This window comes from Sander lucioperca, chromosome 4 (genome assembly GCF_008315115.2).
Source record: "Sander lucioperca isolate FBNREF2018 chromosome 4, SLUC_FBN_1.2, whole genome shotgun sequence".
Taxonomy (NCBI): Eukaryota; Metazoa; Chordata; class Actinopteri; order Perciformes; family Percidae; genus Sander; species Sander lucioperca.
In genome coordinates, this window is record NC_050176.1 from 33,618,224 (window position 1) to 33,642,162 (window position 23,939).

The 23,939-nt window shown below is 43.6% G+C and overlaps 1 protein-coding gene across 4 annotated transcripts in view; it reads right to left on the bottom strand.

Moving 5' to 3' along the window:
- Positions 1-23,939, bottom strand: part of znf827 (zinc finger protein 827) — a 77,910-nt gene that overhangs the window by 24,350 nt on the left and 29,621 nt on the right. For all 4 annotated transcript variants that reach the window (XM_031276799.2, XM_031276798.2, XM_031276800.2 and 1 more), the window contains exon 5: positions 19,491-19,769. In XM_031276799.2, the coding sequence (XP_031132659.1) occupies positions 19,491-19,769 (279 nt within the window). The remainder of the gene's footprint in view (positions 1-19,490; positions 19,770-23,939) is intronic.

Genomic DNA, 23,939 nt, shown 5'->3' on the forward strand with positions numbered 1-23,939 from the left:
TTTGTTTTATTCACAGAATGGAGGTTACAGTGACCGTTTTAAGGATTATACACTAACCAGAAAAATAGAAACCCGTGCAATGTGATGCAATGCAATAGCCTTTGCTTTTCTGTCTTTGTGCTGATAATACTCATCTACGGTTACTTAAGTAGGATATTAAATGCAGGACTTTTACTTGTAATGCACTACTTTAACACAGTGTTATTAGTACTTTTACATCTTTATAGCCTTGATATGGAAAAATCCACAAAAAAAAACTATTAATAACTACTAATCTAATCTAATAACACTTTTTGACTTTCACCCGGCTGTACAAGTAAATAATGCATCCAGCATACACGTGTAAAGATGTTGTATAGACTGAAATAGGGAAATCCAAATAACATTGCAGCTAAAGCCGAGCCGGTTGCCATCTAGCTGTGTAATTATTAGAGCAAGAGGGCATCAGCAGGTCACACTGTCACGTGTGGGAGCTCATGTACGTTCACTGAAGCAAACAGGAAAGACGCCAAAACACTTCAAATGGTAACTAAAAAGCAAGTAGGATAGAAGAGTCTCAGATTGAAAGTCGTTTGCGTTCAGCACATGAACAATGGACTGAAAGGGTGAAAACAGCTGTTGACTCACTTCTCATACAAGTTCAAGAGGTGAGGCGAAGTGAGCAGGCTAAAAATAGTCGAGATGGCATCTGCGAGGAATGTCCCGAGCAGATCTGCAGAATCAAACACTGACTCTCCTCTCTCTATGGATATTAAACAAAAGGCTAAAGGCAGCCATAAAAAAATATTGGAGAATATTAAAAGGAAACAGTGATGCAGGCTTTATTTCCTATTCCGTTGTTCTCTAATGGCCGCTGTGACTAAATTTACTTGATTAAATGTAGGTCTACTTTAGGCTACAGTAAGTATACACTGCAGCTGTAGTACATACGGTAAATACATAAATAAATCATTGATTGGTACACCCGTTAGCATCTGTATATCCAAGGTATCTGATCTTTGACGGCAGGGATGGCAGGAGGCAGGGTCTCAGTGTGGCGACAGGCAGGAGCAATGTAGTGGGGTTGATACAGTGCTGCTGACATGGCGACTCAGCACGATTATGGGATACATGAATTTGGCAGGGCATCGGGAGCAGTGGGAGGGGCAGGGGGGAGGTTAGAAGAGCTGGAGAAAGAGTAGGGAGGGGGGGGGAGATACAAGACAGTAACCCTGCGCTAACCCTGCCACCCCTCCCCTTCACATTCTCCACTCCTCTGCTGAACGAGGCCAGTGTAAGAGACCAAGACTGGACCTGCAGTACATTGTGTGCACGTGTGAACACGCAAGAGTACTGAATCAGTATGTGTGTATGCTACTGTGTTTATGTGGGTGAATTAAAGTGTAAACTCCCCCTTGCCACCTCCCTAAAGTCCAGGTGGAGCCAGCATGTGGGGGACACTGACAAGCATCAGCCGTGCTAATCCCTTAATCAGGTGGCCAGAGTTGGCCAAGAGTAACCTAGGAGAGGCGGATGGAGGGGCAGAGCAGAGGAGGAGAGAGGCGGGAGGGATGGGAGGGGGCACAGCTCTGTAAGGGTCAACAAAGGGACATGCGAGCTTCCATCATTGGATCACCACCCTAACGACAGAGGCTGAGTGGACGGCTGCACTGCAAAAACACACACAGTTACACACAAAAAAAACCATCCATGTACTAACATATACTATATGCACTTGAGCTCCCAGCGCAGGGACAAACATGCTTACGACTCAAAGAGCCATTACAGAGAGGTCACGTGACACAGAGAGAAAATATTTGGCCGTAAACACATTGACACCACATTGAAAGCATCGCATCACAATAGGCCAGATCAGAAGTCTACCTGTCGCACAATGAAAACATGGCCTTACTCCCACACTGGTAATAGCTATAGCTTTTTGGTCAGGGTCATGACCTAATGTTCTGAAGCCATAAAAAGCAGCCCTCTGTCTGCCTGAATCCAGCTTGTGTGTGTCTGTAAGTGAGAGCGTGAGAGTGTGTGTGCATATGTGTTTGTGCCCTGTGTGTCTATGGGCGCATGTGTCATCCCCTCTGGTGCAGAAGCCTCTTCTGTGATACACCAGCTGCCATTAGGCCACAGATCAGGTCTAGAAGAATGCGTTTGTACAAAAGTGCCTGTGCCCTTTCTCAAAAAATATCAGCTTCTCCCTAGTGTCAGAGTTTCTCTAATTCCTCTGAATATTACTTCAAAATATGCCTGTAAAAAAACAGTGTACGGTGTATGATAGTTGTACCACCACCGAAATGAAAAATGCTATGTGGTGGTTTATATTGTTTTAAAAACACGCCAGAGCCATTTTGTGGTAATATTTGTGAGATATTAGAAACAAGGGAAACTGATTTCTTTAGTATTATTTCATTAGAAATAATCTCATTAATTACATTGTCATGTTCACAATTTGGCCTAGATTTTGAAGAATATTAATCTTGCAACAAAATGCACAATGTCCTTTTCAGAGTTTGGCTGGCTGTCCTCGTGCCTGAACATAACATTGGGACAACATGGTCCAATGTAACTATCTGTACTATTATTTAAATTACCAACATCATATTGTTCTATATAAATACAATTTTTAAAAACCTTTAGTGCAAAAATTCCATTCCCTTTTCTCCCCCGAAGGTTTCAAAAGTGAATTGCTTAAACGTTTTTCTAATTTAGAAGCAGTCATAATTAAATACACATGTACACATCTTTGTTCTCCTGGCTTGCCTTTACCTTCAGTCCTTAAGATTCATGTCTCTGCTTAAAGAAATGCACATAGATCCTATTCACGAAGCTCTGCATGTGCAACATGGCATCATGACTTTGCGTAAACATACATGGCACTTTCCTAAAAACAAATGGCGTGTTTTCTGTACACATTTTGAGCTATCCACGTGTATGTCTACGCTGTATACAGCGGATGTAAACATACATACCACGTGGCATCGCCACGGGCCGTGCTATCGCAAGAACAACGTCACACGCGTGTAAAAAAAAAAGGTTGGGTTTAGGAAAAGAACATTAGGGGAAGGCTTTATTTTAAAAAAAAAAAAAAAAAAAACAGTTGATAAACACCACACGCGGGACGCGATCCCGGCTCTCCCGGGTGAAAGTCCTGTGTTCCGCCACCCCAACCAACCTCCATCCTTTCATACTACTCGCTACGGCAATAATTCACATATAATGTAGGTCAATAGAGGCCAAACGGCGTTGATAAACACGCTAAACAACAATTATGTAAAAATGGCATACGAATTGTAACTGTCGACTCCTTCGGTCCGGTCTTCGGGCTCCTTCACCGCCACCACCAGTGTCTAGACTCCATCGGGGCGACATGCCTTAGTTTCTCTACCCCTTTATAAAAATATTTTATAATGATGGAGTCTAATCTCCAAAGACACTGTACATTTCATATTATGCATATGTACAATAAACCTTTGCATATCTGCAACAAAGTATCTTCTGATTGAAATGACAAACATTTTAACATTGCATTAGTTGGGTTAAATGTTGTCCAAATGTGGCTGCAAGGCTGCAAACGAGAGCTTTTTTGAGCTCCATTTGGTTTTTTAATGGCAAACATATTGCATGGTTTTACAATGTGTGTCAATGTGATCTGTATGCCAACCAAGTTACGTTACATGCATATACTGTACATACCTTGTTCCCTCTGATGCAGCACTACTCAAGTTTTGAGTCAGAATTAAAGTGACTGGGGTTTGTGCGATGTTCTGTTTTTAGTGATCAACTTTGACCTCAGGTGTCTACTTGAATCTGCATGGACGTGACAGCCTTTTTTGCTGAGAATGAGGCACAAACCCAGGCCAGATCCGTAACTACACAAAAAAAGGTCATGCACCATTAGTGACTTAATGCATGCAAAGTCAATTTATTGCACCACTTTGATGCATCGATGGCACAGGAACAACTTGAGCAGACAGGCAGTGAGGGAAAGGAGGAAGGTTAAAGAAAGGGAAATAAATTGTCAAACAGTGCCAGAAACGAACATCCGAGGGTAAGAGAGGAAACAAGTAAGTGGGATGAGAGAGAAGAGCTGGGGGAGGACAGAAGGATGAGGAATGGCTTGAGCCTAAATGACAATCTCTCTCTCTCTCTCTCTCTCTCTCTCTCTGACCTGCTCAAACAGGGGTGAAGAGTTCATGTGCTTCAAAGGCTGCAGTGTGGAGACTGCATGTCATGTGGGAGCCACAGCAGCCTTGCCTGCAGACTTCACAGACAAGCTGCTGCTACAATTGATCCTCAACCAGCTAGCTCTCAGTAGTTCAGCCTTCCAACAGTTGCAAACTGCAGCTACATTGGACTCTAGAGTAGCACGCTTGATAAACAGCCCATAAGGAGCCAGATAATGGCCCTTATAAAAGTGGTCCTAAACAAATAACATTTGGTACAAGCCGGAGCTGGTCCAAGACTAGGAACGTTTCATCCTGGTCAAGACAAAAGACGACAAGCGATTTGCCTCGGTAATTCTGTCAATCAACGTCCGCATATAAAACTGCATTTATGTAAATGGAACCATAGGCAGTGATAAGAAGCCAGTGAGACAGAAAGAAAGAAGTGGAGGTAGGAAGGGTGGGAATAAAGAGAGGTCAGCGAGCGGCCACACTGAGGGGTCATGGCGAGGACACTGTCAGAGCAGTGTAGGGCTTAAAAAACAGTAATACTGTACAGTAATGCTAGTGTTGTGGATTTGAATGGTGAACTGCTTACACATTCTGCTGTGATAAGCCATATTGAGTAAATAGTGAATCCTTTTATGTGAGTGTATAGATAAATAATGAGCATTACATTCCATTTTCAACTAAAAAGGGAAGGGATATATATATATATATATATATATTTGGGGTGGAACGGTACACTGAAGTCACAGATCGGTTCATACCTCGGTTCAGACATCACGGTTCGGTACAATGGAGGGAAAAGCATAACAAAAATGCAGAAGGCAATTTTTTTTTTATTGTGCATGTCTCAGGCTGTACCACCTAGTGTCATCCAGTCTCTCCCCTGAGCTAGCTGCAACAGCCTGAAGTGTATAAAGATGTAAACAGTAGGCTAAACAATAAGTAGGCTACCCCACATCATCTCTAGACTCCATCTGGAACTTGTAAACAAAATAAGACAATCAGCTAGTAGGCCTAGTGTGATATGGGAGACAAGCGCTGCTCTCATATGTGAATGCACAGAGCAGGGGTGTTAAAAGAGCAGCTTCGGTTACACAGAGCAGTTGGCAAATTGCGGCGTTAGCTTCACACGCTAACAGCGGAGCTAGCAGCAAACAGCGAAGGTAACGGCGGAGCTAACAGTTAACGGCGGAGCTAAAAGCGGAGCTAACAGCGAAGCAAATGGGCCTGGAAGCCATTTGTGGTCGAGGCAAGAAGGGATACAGCTACAGTACATCCGTGTTTGGTTGTATATGGAAGGGACTAGTTTGCTTCGTGTGGACTCACTCACTGACATATATATGTAAGGACTCACTGGACCGACTTGACATGTAGGCGGCGCTTGGGAGCTTCAGAGCTAAGGCGGGGCTACAGATTAGGTGTCCCTAAGAAACGTGTATGTAACAGTAGTTCCACATTACATTAATTCATTTGCACGCGAGTTTTATTTATTTTTATACCGTGTGTAACCCTCCTACTCAATTCCACTTTTTTTGGGATTTACCATGTGCATGGGAAATGAATTGGTGAGAGGTTACTAGAATTTAAAGTTAGGATGTATCCACAGCAACTAAAACTTCGGGCATGCGACTCTGCTAAAGTGTAGCAAGGCCTGGTTAGCTTAAATATAGCTATACTGTGTTTGTTTGTTTGTTTTCACTGTGAGCATAAAACTCCCATGCACATATACTTAACCACTATAACCCTTATTTGCAAAAATAAAAAAAATAAAATCACATTTCAATCGCACACACTTAAATATCAGACCACAAAGATTGAATGCTATACTCAAAATGTATTTATATTTATTTCCAGAACCAGGTGAGTTAACCTTTCAAAATGTCCTCATAGTCCAAATGAAATGACTGGACAATACCCCGGGGTTTTTTCTACTATGTCTCAGTTTTGTGGTACCACAACGTTGGCGCGCTTGTTGGAGCTCAGTGGAAATCTTTCCAGAGAATATTGTCTGTACTCACGGTTCCTTGGTAACAGAAAGATTATAGTGACCATCTATCCGAACCCTTCTGTCCAGTGGTGAGATACACAATGAGGAAACCCGTCCTGAAACTCCGTCCGTCCCCAAACACAGACACCTCCGACCTGCAGCGCGAATCCTGAGCACATCTATTGCAGCAACATGGGTGGCAGCATTCAGAAACTCGGTGGCAAAGTGGGTTTCTGAATATGTAGTAGCAGTTCGCACATGGCTATGGCGTTAGCTCCACTTCAGTGAAATCTCCGTGGTCGATTTAACCTGCTCCAAGACAAAGCTCACTCTCCCGTTTAACAGGGTTACACACTAACAAAAAAACAAGAAAAAAAAATTCCCCCGGCTCTTAACTTTGATGACCAGTAATGTAATCAATAGTACATAACTTACAACTAGCTCGTAGCTATCTCTACGTCTCTTTTCTCGTCACTTTCTTTTTCCGTCTCCCTTTTTTTTAGTCCCGCCCCCTAAAAAAATTCCGGTAGGTTGCCAAACTGCGCTCTGGATGGCACTGATTGGATAATAAACAAAACTGACACCTGGCCACCCAATACAAAATAAAATGACAGAAGGTTCAAAGGTTACTCACAACAGAGGATATTTCAACACCTCACAATTATATAACTCGATAACAAATATGAATTAATATTAAATATTAATAACAAAAAAGGTATTACACAACAGGAACAATTGAACTGGCCCATATTTCAGGATATACTGTATTTCTGGTAACAGGACACAAAATAAACAATATATAAATTTAGCAGGGTGCTACATTCTCCCCCCACAAAAAAAATGGTCATGCCCTCATGACATGTCTAACACCGTATATCACATACAAAAAAAATAAATAAATAAATAAACACATTTCCTTAAAAGATTGTGTTAGGCAGATTATTAACATTCCCTTTAACCTATCCACTTGTAAAAAGAGCTTTTGTGTCTCTTAATAGGAGATGAGGCCTCTTTCTTGTCATTAATCTCAACTACGGTAACACTATGTGTACCAACTGCCACTGACGTTGGGTTCCCTAGGAAGTCATAAGTTAGTCTGGTTGGAGCTTTCTTTAGTCTCTGAAGTCGAGTTGTCTTGTCAGAGCTTTCTGTTACACTGTCTAGTCTCTCAGCTATTTCGTCTGACGTCTGTATTTCAGTGTCTCTTTCTCGTTTCACAATTTCTGCAGTCACATTTTGTACCAAATGGTCATCCTCCTCCACTGCGGCAGGTTCTTCAGCTGTCTCATCCGTTTCTGGGTTACTTGTCAAAACAGCCAGATCCAAATCCAGATTGAAAGGCTCACCGTGATCAATGTTTTGAGGTTCTGATCCTGGCAACTCTCGTGGTACATAATAGTCATACCATACACCCATCTCATCATCTTCGGAGTCAGATGTGGCCTCCATCTTATCATCCTGTTCAGGCACTGGTAAGCAAGGAGTATCATAGTTCTCTTTTCTCTTTTCTTTGAGCCGTCTGCTTGCTCTTCTTCGTTTTGGGGGCTCCTTGTTGATCTCAGGCCGCAGCCGCACTTCCCTTCCGATTGGCAGAATGTGATTGCGGTGCAGTATCTTTTCAGAGCCATGTCCACTCTCTGGCTTCAGTTTGAACACGGGCAAACCAGGCAGTTGACTCTCCACAATGTAAGGAGTATCTTTCCACCGATCAGCAAGCTTGTGCTTCCCTTGTAAACCAAGGTTTCGGATCAAGACCCTGTCCCCAGAATTTAATGGACAGAAACGAACTCTCTGATCATAGCGTTGCTTGTTCCCTTCATTTTTCTTCTCTGCCATACTCCCAGCCAACTGATAGGCAGCTTGGAGCTCACGTTTCATGTTTTTGACATACCTCAAGTAGGATTTTGTGGAGGTGCCATCACTTGAGACCCCGAATGTCACGTCTACTGGCAGCCTGGCTTCCCGTCCAAACATTAGAAAATATGGAGAATAGCCTGTTGACTCATTCACTGTGCAATTGTACGCATGTACAAGATGGCTGAGGTGTTTACTCCATTTACTTTTGTCTTGTGTTTCCAAGGTTCCAAGCATGTCAAGAAGAGTTCTGTTGAAACGCTCAGGCTGTGGATCACCCTGAGGGTGGTAGGGAGTGGTTCTGGATTTCTTTATGCCAAGCATGCTCAACAGTTCATGGATAAGGCGACTTTCGAAATCCCTGCCTTGATCTGAGTGCACCCTTCTTGGCAAACCATAGTGGACAAAGTACTGTTCCCACAGCACCTTAGCGACAGTCGATGCCTTTTGATCTTTAGTTGCAAAAGCTTGAGCATACCTTGTGTAATGATCTGTAACTACGAGCACATTGCAGATATTTCTGGAGTCAGGCTCAATAGTCAGAAAATCCATACAGATGAGATCCATCGGTCCATCACTATTGAGATGTGACAACTCAGCAACTCTCTTAGGCAGAGTCTTTCTCTGAACACACCTTGGACAGCTCTTACAGTACCTTTCGATCTGAACTTTCATGCGGGGCCAGTAAAACCTCTCTTGTATCAGGCCGTATGTCTTGTCAAACCCCAAATGGCCCGATTGGTCATGCAACGACTGGAGCACAGTTGTTCTGAACTCTTGTTGGAGCAACAGCTGCCGCCGAGCTGGTTTGTTTGGTGGATGGCTCATTCTATACAACACAGAGTCTCTGACCATTAGCTTCTCCCACTCTTTTAACAACAGTGACACATCAGGATGTTTCTCTTTGTTGGCGTGGTTGGCACTTTTCTGAATGATAGCACGCCACACTTCTCCAATGCACGGGTCTTTCTGTTGAGAATTTGAGATTTCTGCTGCGTTCAATTTGGGCAACTGCTGAGAGTTCAGAAATGACAGGTTGCAATAGGCTCTGGGCACCCCACCTTTGGATGAACCCATGAGATCTACAGCTCTGCACCGGCGACCGTGAGGTACTCTGACTTTGGACATGTGACAGACAGCTTGGACTGTGGTGGCAAGCAGTGTTTCCTTCTCCTCATGAAAAGCATTGTGGTTTGCATGAGGACGCCGTGACAATGCATCCGCATCCACGTTCTGTTTTCCAGGCCGATACTTCAGACTAAAATCATATGTTGACAATTCCGCCAACCATCGATGCCCTGTTGCATCCAATTTAGCTGTAGTTCAGACATACGTTAATGGATTGTTATCAGTGTGGACCTCAAACTTGACTCCATAGAGGTAATCATGCAACTTGTTGACAACAGCCCATTTCAAAGCCAAAAACTCAAGCTTATGCGTGGGATAATTCTTTTCTGCTGGAGAGAGGCTTCTGCTGACAACAGCAACTGGGCGCAAACCTTCTCCCTGATCCTGATAGAGGACACCTCCCAATCCTTCTCTGCTCGCATCAACATGCAGCACATATGACAGTTTTGGGTTGGCGATCGCCAGCACAGGCGCCTCTGTAAGACTTCTCTTTAAAGCCTCAAAAGCTCTCTCACAGTCTTTATCCCACCTAGCCCCAAAAGTCTCAGAAGGATGGTACCAATCTTTTGTTGCTGTGCCTGCTTGTGCTTTCCTCTGCTCTTTGATGTCTTTATTTTTCTTTGCCCCTTTCCCTGTCTTTCCAGCCACAATGCAGCCCTGAAGCAACTGGTTGAGGGGATAACAGACTCGGGAGAAATCTTTTACAAAACGTCTGTAATATCCACAGAAGCCAAGGAAGGAACGAAGAGCAGTGATGTTTTCTGGGCGTGGCCATGACTTCACAGCTTCAATCTTTGCCGGGTCTGTAGCAATGCCATTTCTAGACACAATGTGGCCAAGGTAGGTAACAGAGGAGCAGCAGAACTGACATTTATCCAACGATATCTTTAATCCTTCCTCCTTCAATCTGTCAAGGACTTTAAGAAGGCGCTGCTCATGTTCCTCTAACGTTCTCCCAAAAACGATCACGTCATCCAGATACACCAGCACTTCCAGTAGGTTCATATCGCCAACAGTCCTTTCCATAATTCGTTGAAATGTGGCCGGGGCCCCACAAATCCCCTGCGGCATCCGCTCAAACTGATAAAACCCTGCTGGGCAAGTGAAGGCTGTCTTTTCTTTATCCGCAGCAGCTAAAGGGATCTGATAATAGCCACTTCTGAGGTCAAGCACACTGAACCACTGGCTACCACCCAGACAGGACAAAGCATCTTCCACACGAGGGACTGTATACTGGTCCGTAATCGTTCTCCTGTTTAACGTCCTATAGTCCAGGCACATACGTATGGTGCCGTTTTTCTTGCGAACCACAACTATTGGGGAAGCATAGGGGCTTCTGGAGTCTGAAATGATTCCGGCCTCTTTTAGATCATTCAGATGCTTCCTCACATCCTCCAAATCACCCGGTGGTAACCGTCTAGAACGTTCTCTGAAAGGTCTATCATCTGTCACACGAATGCTGTGTTGTGTGCTCTTTGCACAACCCACATCAAACTCACTGCAGGAGAAAACCTCTTTTCTCTCCATCATCTTTTGACACAGTCGCTCCTTCCACTCAGGAGGCACAGGAGAGTCACCAAAGTTAAAAGAGGACAGGGACAATTTAGGTGTTGGCAGCTTAGGGCCCTCCCTTTCAAGGACTGTATTTATTACATCTACAGGGAATAGATGAGCAATAGGAATTCCACGTTTTAATGTCACATTATGACTGGACACATTTCTCATGGTGACTGTGCTGCGACGACATTGAACAGCAGTGGACTTTTCAACAACAGGCATGACCAGAAGCTCTTCAGGAAAACAATCCTCTTCTGGACGGTCTATAAGAACAGCTTGGCTAGAGAGACCTCCAGGAAACTTTGGAATACCAACAACTGTTGCAACGCCGCCAGGTGGCAGAGTGAACGGCTTGTCTCTTGTGAACCAGACTGTTCCTCTTTTTGTCTCAGCTGTGTCGTCAGGAGTTTCCCGAAACTTCTCATAAGCTTCTTTTATTACTGGATGAACAGACAGGGTGTTAAGAAAATTGTCTCCTCCATGTGTTTTGCATGCATGGAACAGTCTTCGAACTATAGAAGTGTTTGTGCCAACCACAATGGAAACATCCCCTGTCATGACCGGATCTGGACACACAAGCACAAGTGTTTCTACGGTCTCAGCTACTCCGACTACATCTCCAGTAAACTCAAGCTTCAAGCACATATAACCATTATATGGATACTCCTTTGCGCTGAGGCCCCAAATCTCCAGGCACTCAATAGGGGTCAAAGGCAGGTGCTTCAGATACTTGTCATAAAAGGAGCGATACAGTAGGGTAACTTGGGACCCGCTATCAAGTAAAGCTTTGGCGTAAATACCCTAAATTTGTACTGAGACAATAGAGCTAGGTCCAACTAAACCCTCTGGCAGGTTAGCCTGCTTTTCTGGTAGCGTGTCACACTTTGTGGAACGTATCTTCTCCGGAGCGTCAGGCCGTTCCTCTACTGAGCTCCTGGAAAGTTTCCCATCGGCTGTTTTATTTTCAAGAGACGCTTGTTAACTTTTCTGAGATTTTCTGGGTTCTGACACTCCCGCTGGAAATGACCATCTTCACCACATCTGTAGCAAAAGACATCAGCACGATACTGAGGTTTGGGAGCTCTCTCCTTCACACGTGCATATGAGTTTCCAGTAGCTTTCTGGCTGGGGTTCTGGTCTACCTGCTGTGCCACACTTGCTGATGCAGTCACAGAGACAGAAAGGAGGCGTGCAACATCAGTCTTGAGACCTTGAAATTCTTTCCTTAGACTCTCTATTGCAGGATCTTGCAGGACTGGCGCAGGCTCTGGCGGTACAGGTACAACTGAGGCTGTAGCACACTCTGCACGCTTACCAATAGCTAAAGATGCAACCTTCTTTACATTCGGTCTTTCAAGGATCATCTCCTCTTCTTCTCTTACATCCCGAAGCAACTCAGTAAAGCTGGGAGGAGGCTTGAGTTTGTAAGTCAGTCTTATGCGAAGGGCTACGAGGTCATGAGGCAGAGAACCTCTAGCAACTTGATCAATGCGCGCTCGGTTCATGTCAATCACTTCAATTCCACCTTTACGATGGACTGCATGCAATAGCTTGTCTAATCTGAGTAAGTAGGCTGATAATTTCTCACCATCTTGCTGGAATGTATTACGAAACCTTACCATGAGATCAGCTGCACTGTCTGTGGTTCCAAAAGCTGTTTCAAGGGCTTTAAGGTAGTCATTGGCAGTGGCCTGGGGATTAGTGACTCTCAAACCTCTGACAATATCTGCTGCTGGCCCTTTAAGACTCTCAGCTACTCTCTGTCTCTTGACAACATCAGAACACTGCCACTCGTCTAACATGTGAGTGGTCTGTTCCGCCCAAGCATCATACTCCTCTTCTCCATGTGGAGTGGGTTTCATACCTGAGAACATGCGTAGCTTGCGATAGCCCGGTCCATCTACAGGCGTGGCTTGACATTTTTCAACTAGTGAGGAGATGGCATTCACCAGCTTTGTGTTCAGGTCTGGAGCGGTGGGTGGAGCAGAAGCAGAGGTTAGTAAGTCTGTTACATCAGCTAGTGTCTTCCCTTCATTTGCTAAGAATGACAGCAACTTGGAATGGAAGTCTCCTTCACCAGTTACATGAACACTCTGGGTCTCAGTAACATTCACTATCCAAGGTCCAAACTCATCTCCAGCTAGTAACTGTTCAGGTATGTCAGTCTTAGTTTTAGTCGAAACTGTTAATGATATGACTAACTGGCTTTTACTGAAGTGTTCTACACACCGTCCTCTTATTTTACAGGGACCGAAAACTTCAGCCTCATCCAGTACCTTATACATAGTAAAGTTTCTCTTGGTGTTACTGATGAGACTAAGCACAAATGCTTTCCTTGCATCAATACCTTTGTCTATACACCATTTGATAACCTGTTTTGACTCCATGTTATATTAGCTTTAGATACACAGAATTAAAAAAAAAATGGCTATAGGGCTTTTAAGCTACCTCATTTAACACTGACTTTCCCTTTTTTTTTTTTTTTTTAGAACATGCTCACAAAAACAAAGCAACAGTAAACAACATCCCGGACGAGCCCCCACGTGTAACCCTCCTACTCAATTCCCCACATCATCTCTAGACTCCATCTGGAACTTGTAAACAAAATAAGACAATCAGCTAGTAGGCCTAGTGTGATATGGGAGACAAGCGCTGCTCTCATATGTGAATGCACAGAGCAGGGGTGTTAAAAGAGCAGCTTCGGTTACACAGAGCAGTTGGCAAATTGCGGCGTTAGCTTCACACGCTAACAGCGGAGCTAGCAGCAAACAGCGAAGGTAACGGCGGAGCTAACAGTTAACGGCGGAGCTAAAAGCGGAGCTAACAGCGAAGCTAACGGCGGAGCTAACAGCTAACGGCGGAGCTAAAAGCGGAGCTAACAGCGGAGCAAATGGGCCTGGAAGCCATTTGTGGTCGAGGCAAGAAGGGATACAGCTACAGTACATCCGTGTTTGGTTGTATATGGAAGGGACTAGTTTGCTTCGTGTGGACTCACTCACTGACATATATATGTAAGGACTCACTGGACCGACTTGACATGTAGGCGGCGCTTGGGAGCTTCAGAGCTAAGGCGGGGCTACAGATTAGGTGTCCCTAAGAAACGTGTATGTAACAGTAGTTCCACATTACATTAATTCATTTGCACGCGAGTTTTATTTATTTTTATACCGTGTGTAACCCTCCTACTCAATTCCACTTTTTTTGGGGATTTACCATGTGCATGGGGAATGAATTGGTGAGAGGTTACTAGAATTTAAAGTTAGGATGTATCCACAGCAACTAAAACTTCGGGCATGCGACTCTGCTAAAGTGTAGCAAGGCCTGGTTAGCTTAAATATAGCTATACTGTGTTTGTTTGTTTTCACTGTGAGCATAAAACTCCCATGCACATATACTTAACCACTATAACCCTTATTTGCAAAAATAAAAAAAAATAAAATCACATTTCAATCTTCTCAACTCAATCACTTAAATATCAGACCACAAAGATTGAATGCTATACTCAAAATGTATTTATATTTATTTCCAGAACCAGGTGAGTTAACCTTTCAAAATGTCCTCATAGTCCAAATGAAATGACTGGACAATACCCCGGGGTTTTTTCTACTATGTCTCAGTTTTGTGGTACCACAACGTTGGCGCGCTTGTTGGAGCTCAGTGGAAATCTTTCCAGAGAATATTGTCTGTACTCACGGTTCCTTGGTAACAGAAAGATTATAGTGACCATCTATCCGAACCCTTCTGTCCAGTGGTGAGATACACAATGAGGAAACCCGTCCTGAAACTCCGTCCGTCCCCAAACACAGACACCTCCGACCTGCAGCGCGAATCCTGAGCACATCTATTGCAGCAACATGGGTGGCAGCATTCAGAAACTCAGTGGCAAAGTGGGTTTCTGAATATGTAGTAGCAGTTCGCACATGGCTATGGCGTTAGCTCCACTTCAGTGAAATCTCCGTGGTCGATTTAACCTGCTCCAAGACAAAGCTCACTCTCCCGTTTAACAGGGTTACACACTAACAAAAAAACAAGAAAAAAAAATTCCCCCGGCTCTTAACTTTGATGACCAGTAATGTAATCAATAGTACATAACTTACAACTAGCTCGTAGCTATCTCTACGTCTCTTTTCTCGTCACTTTCTTTTTCCGTCTCCCTTTTTTTTAGTCCCGCCCCCTAAAAAAATTCCGGTAGGTTGCCAAACTGCGCTCTGGATGGCACTGATTGGATAATAAACAAAACTGACACCTGGCCACCCAATACAAAATAAAATGACAGAAGGTTCAAAGGTTACTCACAACAGAGGATATTTCAACACCTCACAATTATATAACTCGATAACAAATATGAATTAATATTAAATATTAATAACAAAAAAGGTATTACACAACAGGAACAATTGAACTGGCCCATATTTCAGGATATACTGTATTTCTGGTAACAGGACACAAAATAAACAATATATAAATTTAGCAGGGTGCTACACGTGTATTCTCCGTGTAAATTCATGTACCGAACCGAGACGCCCGTACCGTTTCGGTTCAATACGAATACATGTACCGTTCCACCCCTAATATATATTTGTAATATAAATAAATATTAGTATACTTAGTATTGGTTCACTCCTAAAGTTGCCATATTATTTCACCTATTTATATTGTTTTAATTTGATTTAAGAAAGAATTTTCTTTGTCACTTAACAGTTGCTGATCAGTGCTTCGATACGTTTTCCTAACCTATAATTGTGCTTTACTGTCATGGTGCAGTCGGTAGGAGTAGTGCTATGACATGTACGCTCCATACAAACAAGGTAGTGTAGGGCAAGGTGTTGGTAAATTGTAAATCAAGTAAATAAACACATTCTACAACCAGTAGACACATGTAGAAAAAGAACAACCAACAATGTCAATAATTCTGTCTGCATCTATCATCCTAAACTGCTTTTGGACTTTAGGAAAGCCTTCCACTTCCACACGACTAAATCCCTACAGCTACCTGAAGGCAGCAGGATATGTACAATGTGCGTTTTATCTGTAACAAGTGCCGCATCAAAGAGCAGAGACATTACACACATGATCCACTGAGCTTACCTCAAGGAAATCATGCACAACTAACCAAAATCTGCACACATCAAGCTGGTCTGTTACAACATAGATGGTATTCTGCTACTTTATCTGTTGCATTTTGATAGCAAAATGAAGTGTTACGGCAGAATTAAAACAGGGAATGTTTTAATTAAATGTAACAGCAGCAAGTCAAGAGTTGACTTTTAGGCAGAACAAAACCCCCACAAAACTCTTAATGGATAGTCGTGTAACCATCAGATGATACGGTTGACAGTGACGATGTCCACACTGTAGGCTGACAGCATGTGGTATGTCAGTCAGATGTGGCTCCTCCAGTAGAGGCAATCATGTGAAATCTTTTGAGGGAAGGCCAGGTGGAGCTGGCATCCTTTGATTACAAACAACATGAATGCTGCATGCAGCTAATTTGCACAGACAAAATCAAAACAATACAGTTTTCTTAAAAAAACATGGGCATTAACCATCACTAGCTGGTGGACCAAACCAGCGATTAACACCAGTTAATATTAAACCTACATTTAAATGGTAAACCAGAAAAAGCTCAGATGGAAGGTCCATGTTGCTTTGCTCCTGCTGGGTGCATAAGTCAGTTGTTGTTTTCTATAATAATCAACAAAAAGAACCTCACAAAGCAAAAAATGTGTTGCTGTCAGTTTGGTTCGAAGTCGTTCTGCTCCTTAGTGGTCAATGTTGCTTAATGCAACTTTTATTACGAAGGTAACGAGCACTGTAGAGGAGAGGGGTCCTGTAAAATGTCTTCAGAGAGGGAAGGCCTGTTCCTAAGGAATGAGGAACGAGTTAAGGGAGTACAAAGTGTGATTTCACACCTATAGTGAGGGTGGCTGGATGGTGAGTGGGTGGCACGGCTGTTACCCACACGATGCCAGTCTGCCAGGGCACCACCTAGGGCCCTGTACCCCTCCTTCTCCCTCCCTTCCTGTGACGCCATGTTCCCCTTGCCCTGCAACACCAGTGCCCATCTGCTAGGACACGTTAGCCTCTGGCGCCAGGGACTATTTAGCCTGGCGTAATTAGCCCCTAGACACCAGCAGCCTGGTTTTAAACAGATGTGGGGGAGGTAGCGCTTGCAAGGCGACTCAACACGACCAACCAATGTTTGATAAGGAAGAGAGGAGAGGGGGGGGGGGAGAAGAGAGAAGAGAAGAGAAGAAGTGACCTAGTTAAAAGGAATGATGCAAGTAATGTTACAGCACAATGGGCAGTAATGATGACAACCCCATTTGCTCGGACTATCCAATGCCGTGGTCGAGGAAGGATGAGCAGCGGAAATCTAATTAGGCTGTGTCCATTTGCTGCATGACAAGCAAAGATGAGGAAATTAGACATTTGACAGACAAAAAGTGATGTTTAGAACCAAGACAATGCTTCGTCTAAAACTCCCCAAAGTGATTTCCCTATTTAAGTATCCTCACTGGGTTATTGTGGTCTGGGGCTGACCTTTAACAGGGGACAGAGAGAGGTTACTGTGTCAATGGCCTTGAACCTCATGACCGTAATCACACGTGACTGTAACGACATTGACCTATCCCTGGCTCTCTCCTTTCCTCCTCGCCATCTTTTTTTCCCCTTCCCTTCCCCCCAGGGTCATTTGAGGGTCCAGACTCTTGTCAAGGCTGTCACTCTAGACAGCCCTCTCCATCTACCGCCCCCGCTGTTGCCATGGCAATGGACGGCACTGCGCTCCAAGGACTGTGTGAAGGGGCAGAGGGAGCCAGCGGATGGATGAACGCTGCAGCATCTTTCCCTAACCTAGGTCAACCTTGCAGAGCTAGTGTAAGTGATGGGTGGGGATAAACGCCGGCCATGCTGCTTGAGAACCACATAAACTGGCAGGATAACATCAGTGCAAGGAATTGGAAATGCCAGAATTGATGGGAGAGAAAGAGGGATAACAGTGATGAAACAAAGAACACAGGTGAAGGCAGTACAGTGGAGGAATTACATACTTCCCACATCATTCTCTCAGAGTCTCTTTCTGATTTAACACAAAGGCCAGTATCTTAAATGTGTTTTCTTGGTAGTAATCATGTCATCTTTGTCTTCCTCAAAAGCACACACAAAAGCACACGCACAGGGAAACGTGACCCGGGGGCAGGCAGTGGAGCAGCACACGTGTAGTACCACAGAGCTCCCAGCCAGCATGAGTCACTTTGAACACCAATCAACCCAGAGAGAACAATGGCAACCGGTGTGTGAGGTGTCTGTCAAGCATACACACACTGGCACAGGATGAAGAGCCGCGGATGGAGTAACGCCCCCACTGCGCCACCATCAGACTGCCATTTGCTTTTTAAACACTGTAGATGCATATTTGCACGAGTGTGTAACATTGTAAATTTTATGACTGCATAACTCCAGCGTTGTTATCATTCCAATGCTGAAACCAGTCTGTTTTTTTTTTTATGGAAAGGTAGCCCATAAGGCCTGCTTGATATTAGATTCAGTCAAATTTAAAAATATTGTATATATGTTTATCAAGAAAAATGCATACAGTATTGCAATTAATTGTTAAATCGGGAAATAAAAAACATTTTAATGTAGCCAGGGAAGCCATCTCTGTTGGTACATACTGATACACACTTCAGCAAATTTCATTCTTGCCTGAGAGATACACTCCAGCAGCCCACAGTGGACAAACACCTGTCCATAATATACTTGAACTGGACCTGGCATTCAGTAGTGATTTTGGATGTAGGCTAAAATACGAAGCAGCTTTAAACTTTATTTAGCAGTGACACAAAGTGTATAGTAATTGAAACACAACTGTTAAAACAACAACACAGGTGCAGCAGCACACGCAGAGTGCTACAAAATAAAGAGTCCCTGTCTGAGGACTTGTTACCAACATTCTTGCGGAGCTCAAACCAGAAGCTGTAAAAGCTAAATCATAATTCATTGGATGAGGTCAATGTTCCACACAGGTTGAGAGATACTGCCTGTCAAATATCTTACTGTTTAACTATCGGTCATCTTCGGTCATTTGAAAGCTTTGTTTTGAAGAGGAACAGTTGCACAAAACAAAGCAAAACTGATCCTAAACGCACTGCTTCTTGTTCACAAATTCGGAGTAAACCATAGATACATGGGGGGGTTACTGTAGAAAGAAAATTAAGGGTCAAGACAAGTTACCTAAATATCATCACAGAGGATACAGTGGCTCCGCAGCCACCATCTAGAGCAGAGGCCTCAGAGAAACAAAGACTATTTCACCACATATGCTTTTTACACACAAGTCCACTTTGCTCACCTTTGAGAAGCCCCCAATTTCAGCTTGGTTAGGTGTGCCATGGTAGAAAACAACAGGACCCTTTTATGGCAGTCAGTGGCATACCTTTGGCCTACAGCTAACCCTGAGCTGCTATTGGCTGGTCTGAAACTCCAACAGCCAACCAGCACAACAAATATTAATGAACACAGTGCACGGGCTGTTCTTTCCTAGAAACACTTCTGTATAGAAGTTAACAGTTTATGCAAATATACTTACTTACTTAATACGTTAAAAAACAGTGTTACACAAACCTAGTAAATACTGTACGTGCATTCAATAAAGCCCACAGATTTAATGTTTTGCTTAGATTTAGAATAATTAAATAATTGTGTGGCCTGTTGCATAGGTCCGTTTGAGAACTATAAAGCTCATTTGCATTTCCCCCTTATCGCAAACATGCACAGATCTATACATGCACACACCCTACCTGAAAGCTTAATCAGCAGCTCAGAGGCCACCTTAACGTTGATATCCTGACTCAGCAAGCTGTTCTTAGCCATTGGGCTTCCATCCCTTGGTTTCAGTGACCCTGGATGCTCTGTAGATGCTACAGCCCCCACTGGCCCGTCCTGGCAGAAAGCCGCAGGGAAGCTTGGCTGTACCTGGCTTTGGGACTGGGAGGATGGTCTAGGGCTCAACGCTTCCTCCACTTTGGGCTCCTCCTTCAGGTGGAATGGAGACTTGAGCGTCTCCCTCTGGTTGGCCGCTGCAGCCAGAAAGAAATGAAATCGAAGGAATGAGAAGAAATTAAGAAAGTACTGATTGTGACCAAAGAAGTGAGGTTTGCTGGGTATTTTGTGGTGGTGTTATTTTAAAATAATAAGGCCATATGTAGGCTCTGCCTTCTTTCTATTATTGCATCTGCCTTACATTACTTACTGAGTGTAGGGCTGCAATTAACGATTTATTCATTGTTGATTAATCTGTTGATTATTCTCTCGATTAATTGATTAGTTGTTTGGCTTGTAAAATGACAGAAAATGGTGAAAAATGTATATCAGTGTTCTCCAAAGCCCAAGATGACGTCCTCAAACGTCTTGTTGTCCACAACTCAAACATTTTCGGTTTACTGTCATAGATGAGTTACTAGAGGAGGATAAACTGCAACATATTCACATTTAGTAAGCTGGAATCAGAGAGCATTTACTTTTTTTTCTTCATAAAAATGATTCAAACCGATTGATTATCAAAATAGTTGGCGACTAATTTAATAGTTGACAACTAATCGATTCATATTTGCAGCTCTAACTGAGTGTATGGCAAAAGGTCTTTAAAACTTGTATGTACCCATACTGCATTCTGTATACCACTCAACCTCTGGCCACCTGAAGTTTAGTGTTTACATGCCACAAGCACATTACATCAAGGGGAAAAGGACTATATATACACAACATAAAGTATAAAACATGAAAATGTAGATTAAATGGAACACAGTGGATTTTCACAGTCCTATCGCTGCAAGAGACACCACAGTTGGCGTGCTGTGGGCCAACACAGACGGTACAACCTCATGACTGTCCTCTCTCAGTCTTTAGGGCATCCGCAACAAATTCCCAATTTATTTCCCTCCTCTTTTCTCCTTCACACTGCCCCCTCCCCATCCCATTCATTTCTTGATATTTCATTCTCAGCTCTATTCTACTTCAAGTCTGGTGGTGCAAGGACATGAAATAACTCCTGTACTTCTGTAGAGCGCGATAACAATCAGCTGAAGTCTTATCTGCCATCTCTGCAGTGTGTAGCCTAGGTTAGGGAGTGAACTGTCACATGGATCCCTCTGCTCTAAAGCCATCTTCAAGAGAAACTGGGCCACATCTAATCCGCCTTAGATGAATAATTAATAATTAGACATGGAGCAACTTCCGATAGCCGCCAAGAAAAGAACAGCGGGGCAAGTGCCTCTTTGTGTCTCTCAGCACGTACCACTACACTGCGCACTAAAATAAAGGTTTAAATAGCTATGGCTTACAACATTGTGGACATTTAAAATGGCTATACAACAGTGAGAGAAGCTGCAGATATATGTTTAAAATATGTATTCCGTTTGCCTGTGCAAAGCTACTTGATATCTTCATTTCATTCAGTGCAACTATGGAAACCGTGGGGAAGGTTAAAGGATACTATTGTCCACTATTGTAACCTGATTTACAACAGGTGCACCAACCCATTTTTCAGAAACAATTACAGCACTATAAGTACTTCATTGAGTACATGAATACATGAAACTTGAAACACTTATATGAATGTGTGTGCAAGTTATGCGGTTGCAAAATATGACAATGTCATATTATTGATAAATGTAAAATTGTCTTTTTTTCCCTTTCTGGTTTTATGGTTATTAATGATTTTATTTTTTCGTAATTTATTTTTTACTTATTATGGTTAAATAGATAAACACCTGCCGTAGAAGGGGGTCGGGAAAGAGATGTTATCTGCTTTGAGCAACCATGAAGCTTGTAGGAAGTGTGTGTAGAACCTTATCATCTCTGCAATGTTAGCATGTTGTTGTTTGCCAAAAGTAAAAACAAGTAAGCCACTATGGATGAAACAGTATCTGCAACGGTGGTGTTGTGATTTAGACAGTTTCACACACGAGTCACGAAGCGGAGCCTGGTTGCTATGGTTAAGTTTAAAAGGCAGGCCATCACATATGCTAATGATAACCAAATGTGGCAAAGGTTGCTTTCTATATTTGTCTTTGTTAATTGTCAAAATATATGCACCTCAAGAGTTACTTTTCTTTACAGCAGAATACGTTTGTAATATGATGTAATTGTAAGGGCCATGCATTCTGTTCTGAAATAAGAAGATTAATTTGCTGATGCTCCAACAGACACCACAGCTAGGGAGCTGCGAAGGAGCTACACGTATTAGTACAGGTTCACCTTTGTTATTATCTTTATTTATTCAAAATAAAAAATATTAAAATTTATATAATATGTCATTTAAATTTCCATTTTTTAAATTTCTAATCTAATAGAATTTAATTGTGGCCAAGTAGGATACCAACAAACAACTCTATCCTATGAGCACTCTCCCCGACCCTTGACACATCATCAGTTTTCAATCTGCACACTACTACTATCATACACACACACACACACACACACACACACACACACACACACGATATAAGAGAGGCTATCACTCTTGGGCAGACTGCTGTCCAGTCTCCTCTGGCCCCAGCAGAGATCTGCTCCGCTCCTCACCCTACCGTCTCACCTAACATCTCTAACCGCTACAGGGCTCCCGCCCCCTGCCCGCATCATCAATCTGCGCTGGCTCCAGACCCTTTGATTAATGATGATCTATGCCGGAGGGATAGAGGGCTCAGGGCCGGGGGATATGGGGCAGGAAAAGGGGACAGGTGCTGGTGTTTTGACCACCCATGTGGTGCCACGATGCCACAGTGCCACACTATGGCGGGCCGGGGCTGCAGTTCAAGAGGGGGAGAAGGAAGAGGTTGAGCGGTAGGGGGGGGGTGACCTTCAAGTTCAGGGGCAGTGGTGCAGGGTCGCACACGGCACCAGCTGGAAATGTCACACCATCAGATGTCAGCGGGCAGGCTAAGTATAACCTGGTCAGCACCTGGAAGGACGTCCTCTAATTAGAAGCGTGTTGGGCCATGTCGGATCAGACAGGGACAGCACACTTGGTCACCGCGTTACAAACACACATGAAAATACACTATCCCATACACCCATGCAGACACACACTTTACACTCAATATCTTAAGAGAAATCCCTACTTTAAGTTGTTACATACAGAAGTACGCGTGCTGTGTAATGCTGCCGTCAAACTATATACAAATGCTGGGCTGCACAAAGTTCGAGTTCAAGTTCAACAAAAGCCACTGACAAATACAAACTCAACACAAACTTAAGATTCCCAAATTCTTCTCCTCTGTGGCCTTACGAGAACAAAAACAACCCCAGGATGTGCACTCACACACAAAGTCACACCACTCCAGTGACCTTTTGGATTGTCGCTATAAATAGAGTGTATTTCCACTCAGAATCTATGTTACAGAGCCCAATGAATTATTAAGTAGCCTAATCCAATGGGCAAGTTTTTTTTTGTATTCCTCTAAGCTGATGGCTCAATAACAAAAAGCTAGAGCACACTACCAACAGGAAAAATTCAGCCTGCAACGCCAAGCTTACACTTTGGCCTTTTGTCGGTCAGAATTTCACAGTCACAATAGCATCATGCGCATCCAGTCTCTGGCAGATCATCTTGTGAAGTGAACACCGATCTGAGGAGAACATGGGCATCTCTGGGTGACTGGGCATCTATTCTGTGAGCTTCCTGCCTGTGTGAGTACATACCCAGGCCAATGTCAGCTCTCTGCACATGATACTGTGCGGCTGGTTCTAGCTCAGGGTTGACGATGCTATCAGTTTGTCTCTATGTTATCCCACCCTTCTGACACCTGCCACCAATGCTACTTTCATAGCTGTTCTCTTCCCTGTTTCTCTCCCCTTCACCATGCTTCTCTCTCGTGCCTCATCCGTCTCGCTGCCAGGCGCTTGTCCACTCCACCTCACCTCTCGCTCCATGGCCAGGGCTGCCGTCAAATAACTTCATTAGCTTTCCACCTCTGTCACGCCGGCCTGCTCCCCTCTGACAATTGGCTGCTGTTTTCTCCCAGAGAAAAAAAAAAAAAGCACAGAGCTACGTGGGGCAGGTTGAGAACCCAACAATAGCTGACAGTGTGCTAGACACCGGACAGTGATACTGATGGCTGCAGTGGGGATGTATGGACCAGAGGTCACACACAAAAGGCCTGCCTGTGTCTGCTCATGCAGAGCTGGAAGGCAAGGGACATGCAGATGAAATCTAGATGCTCACAAAGTGACAAAACTAAAGACAGGAG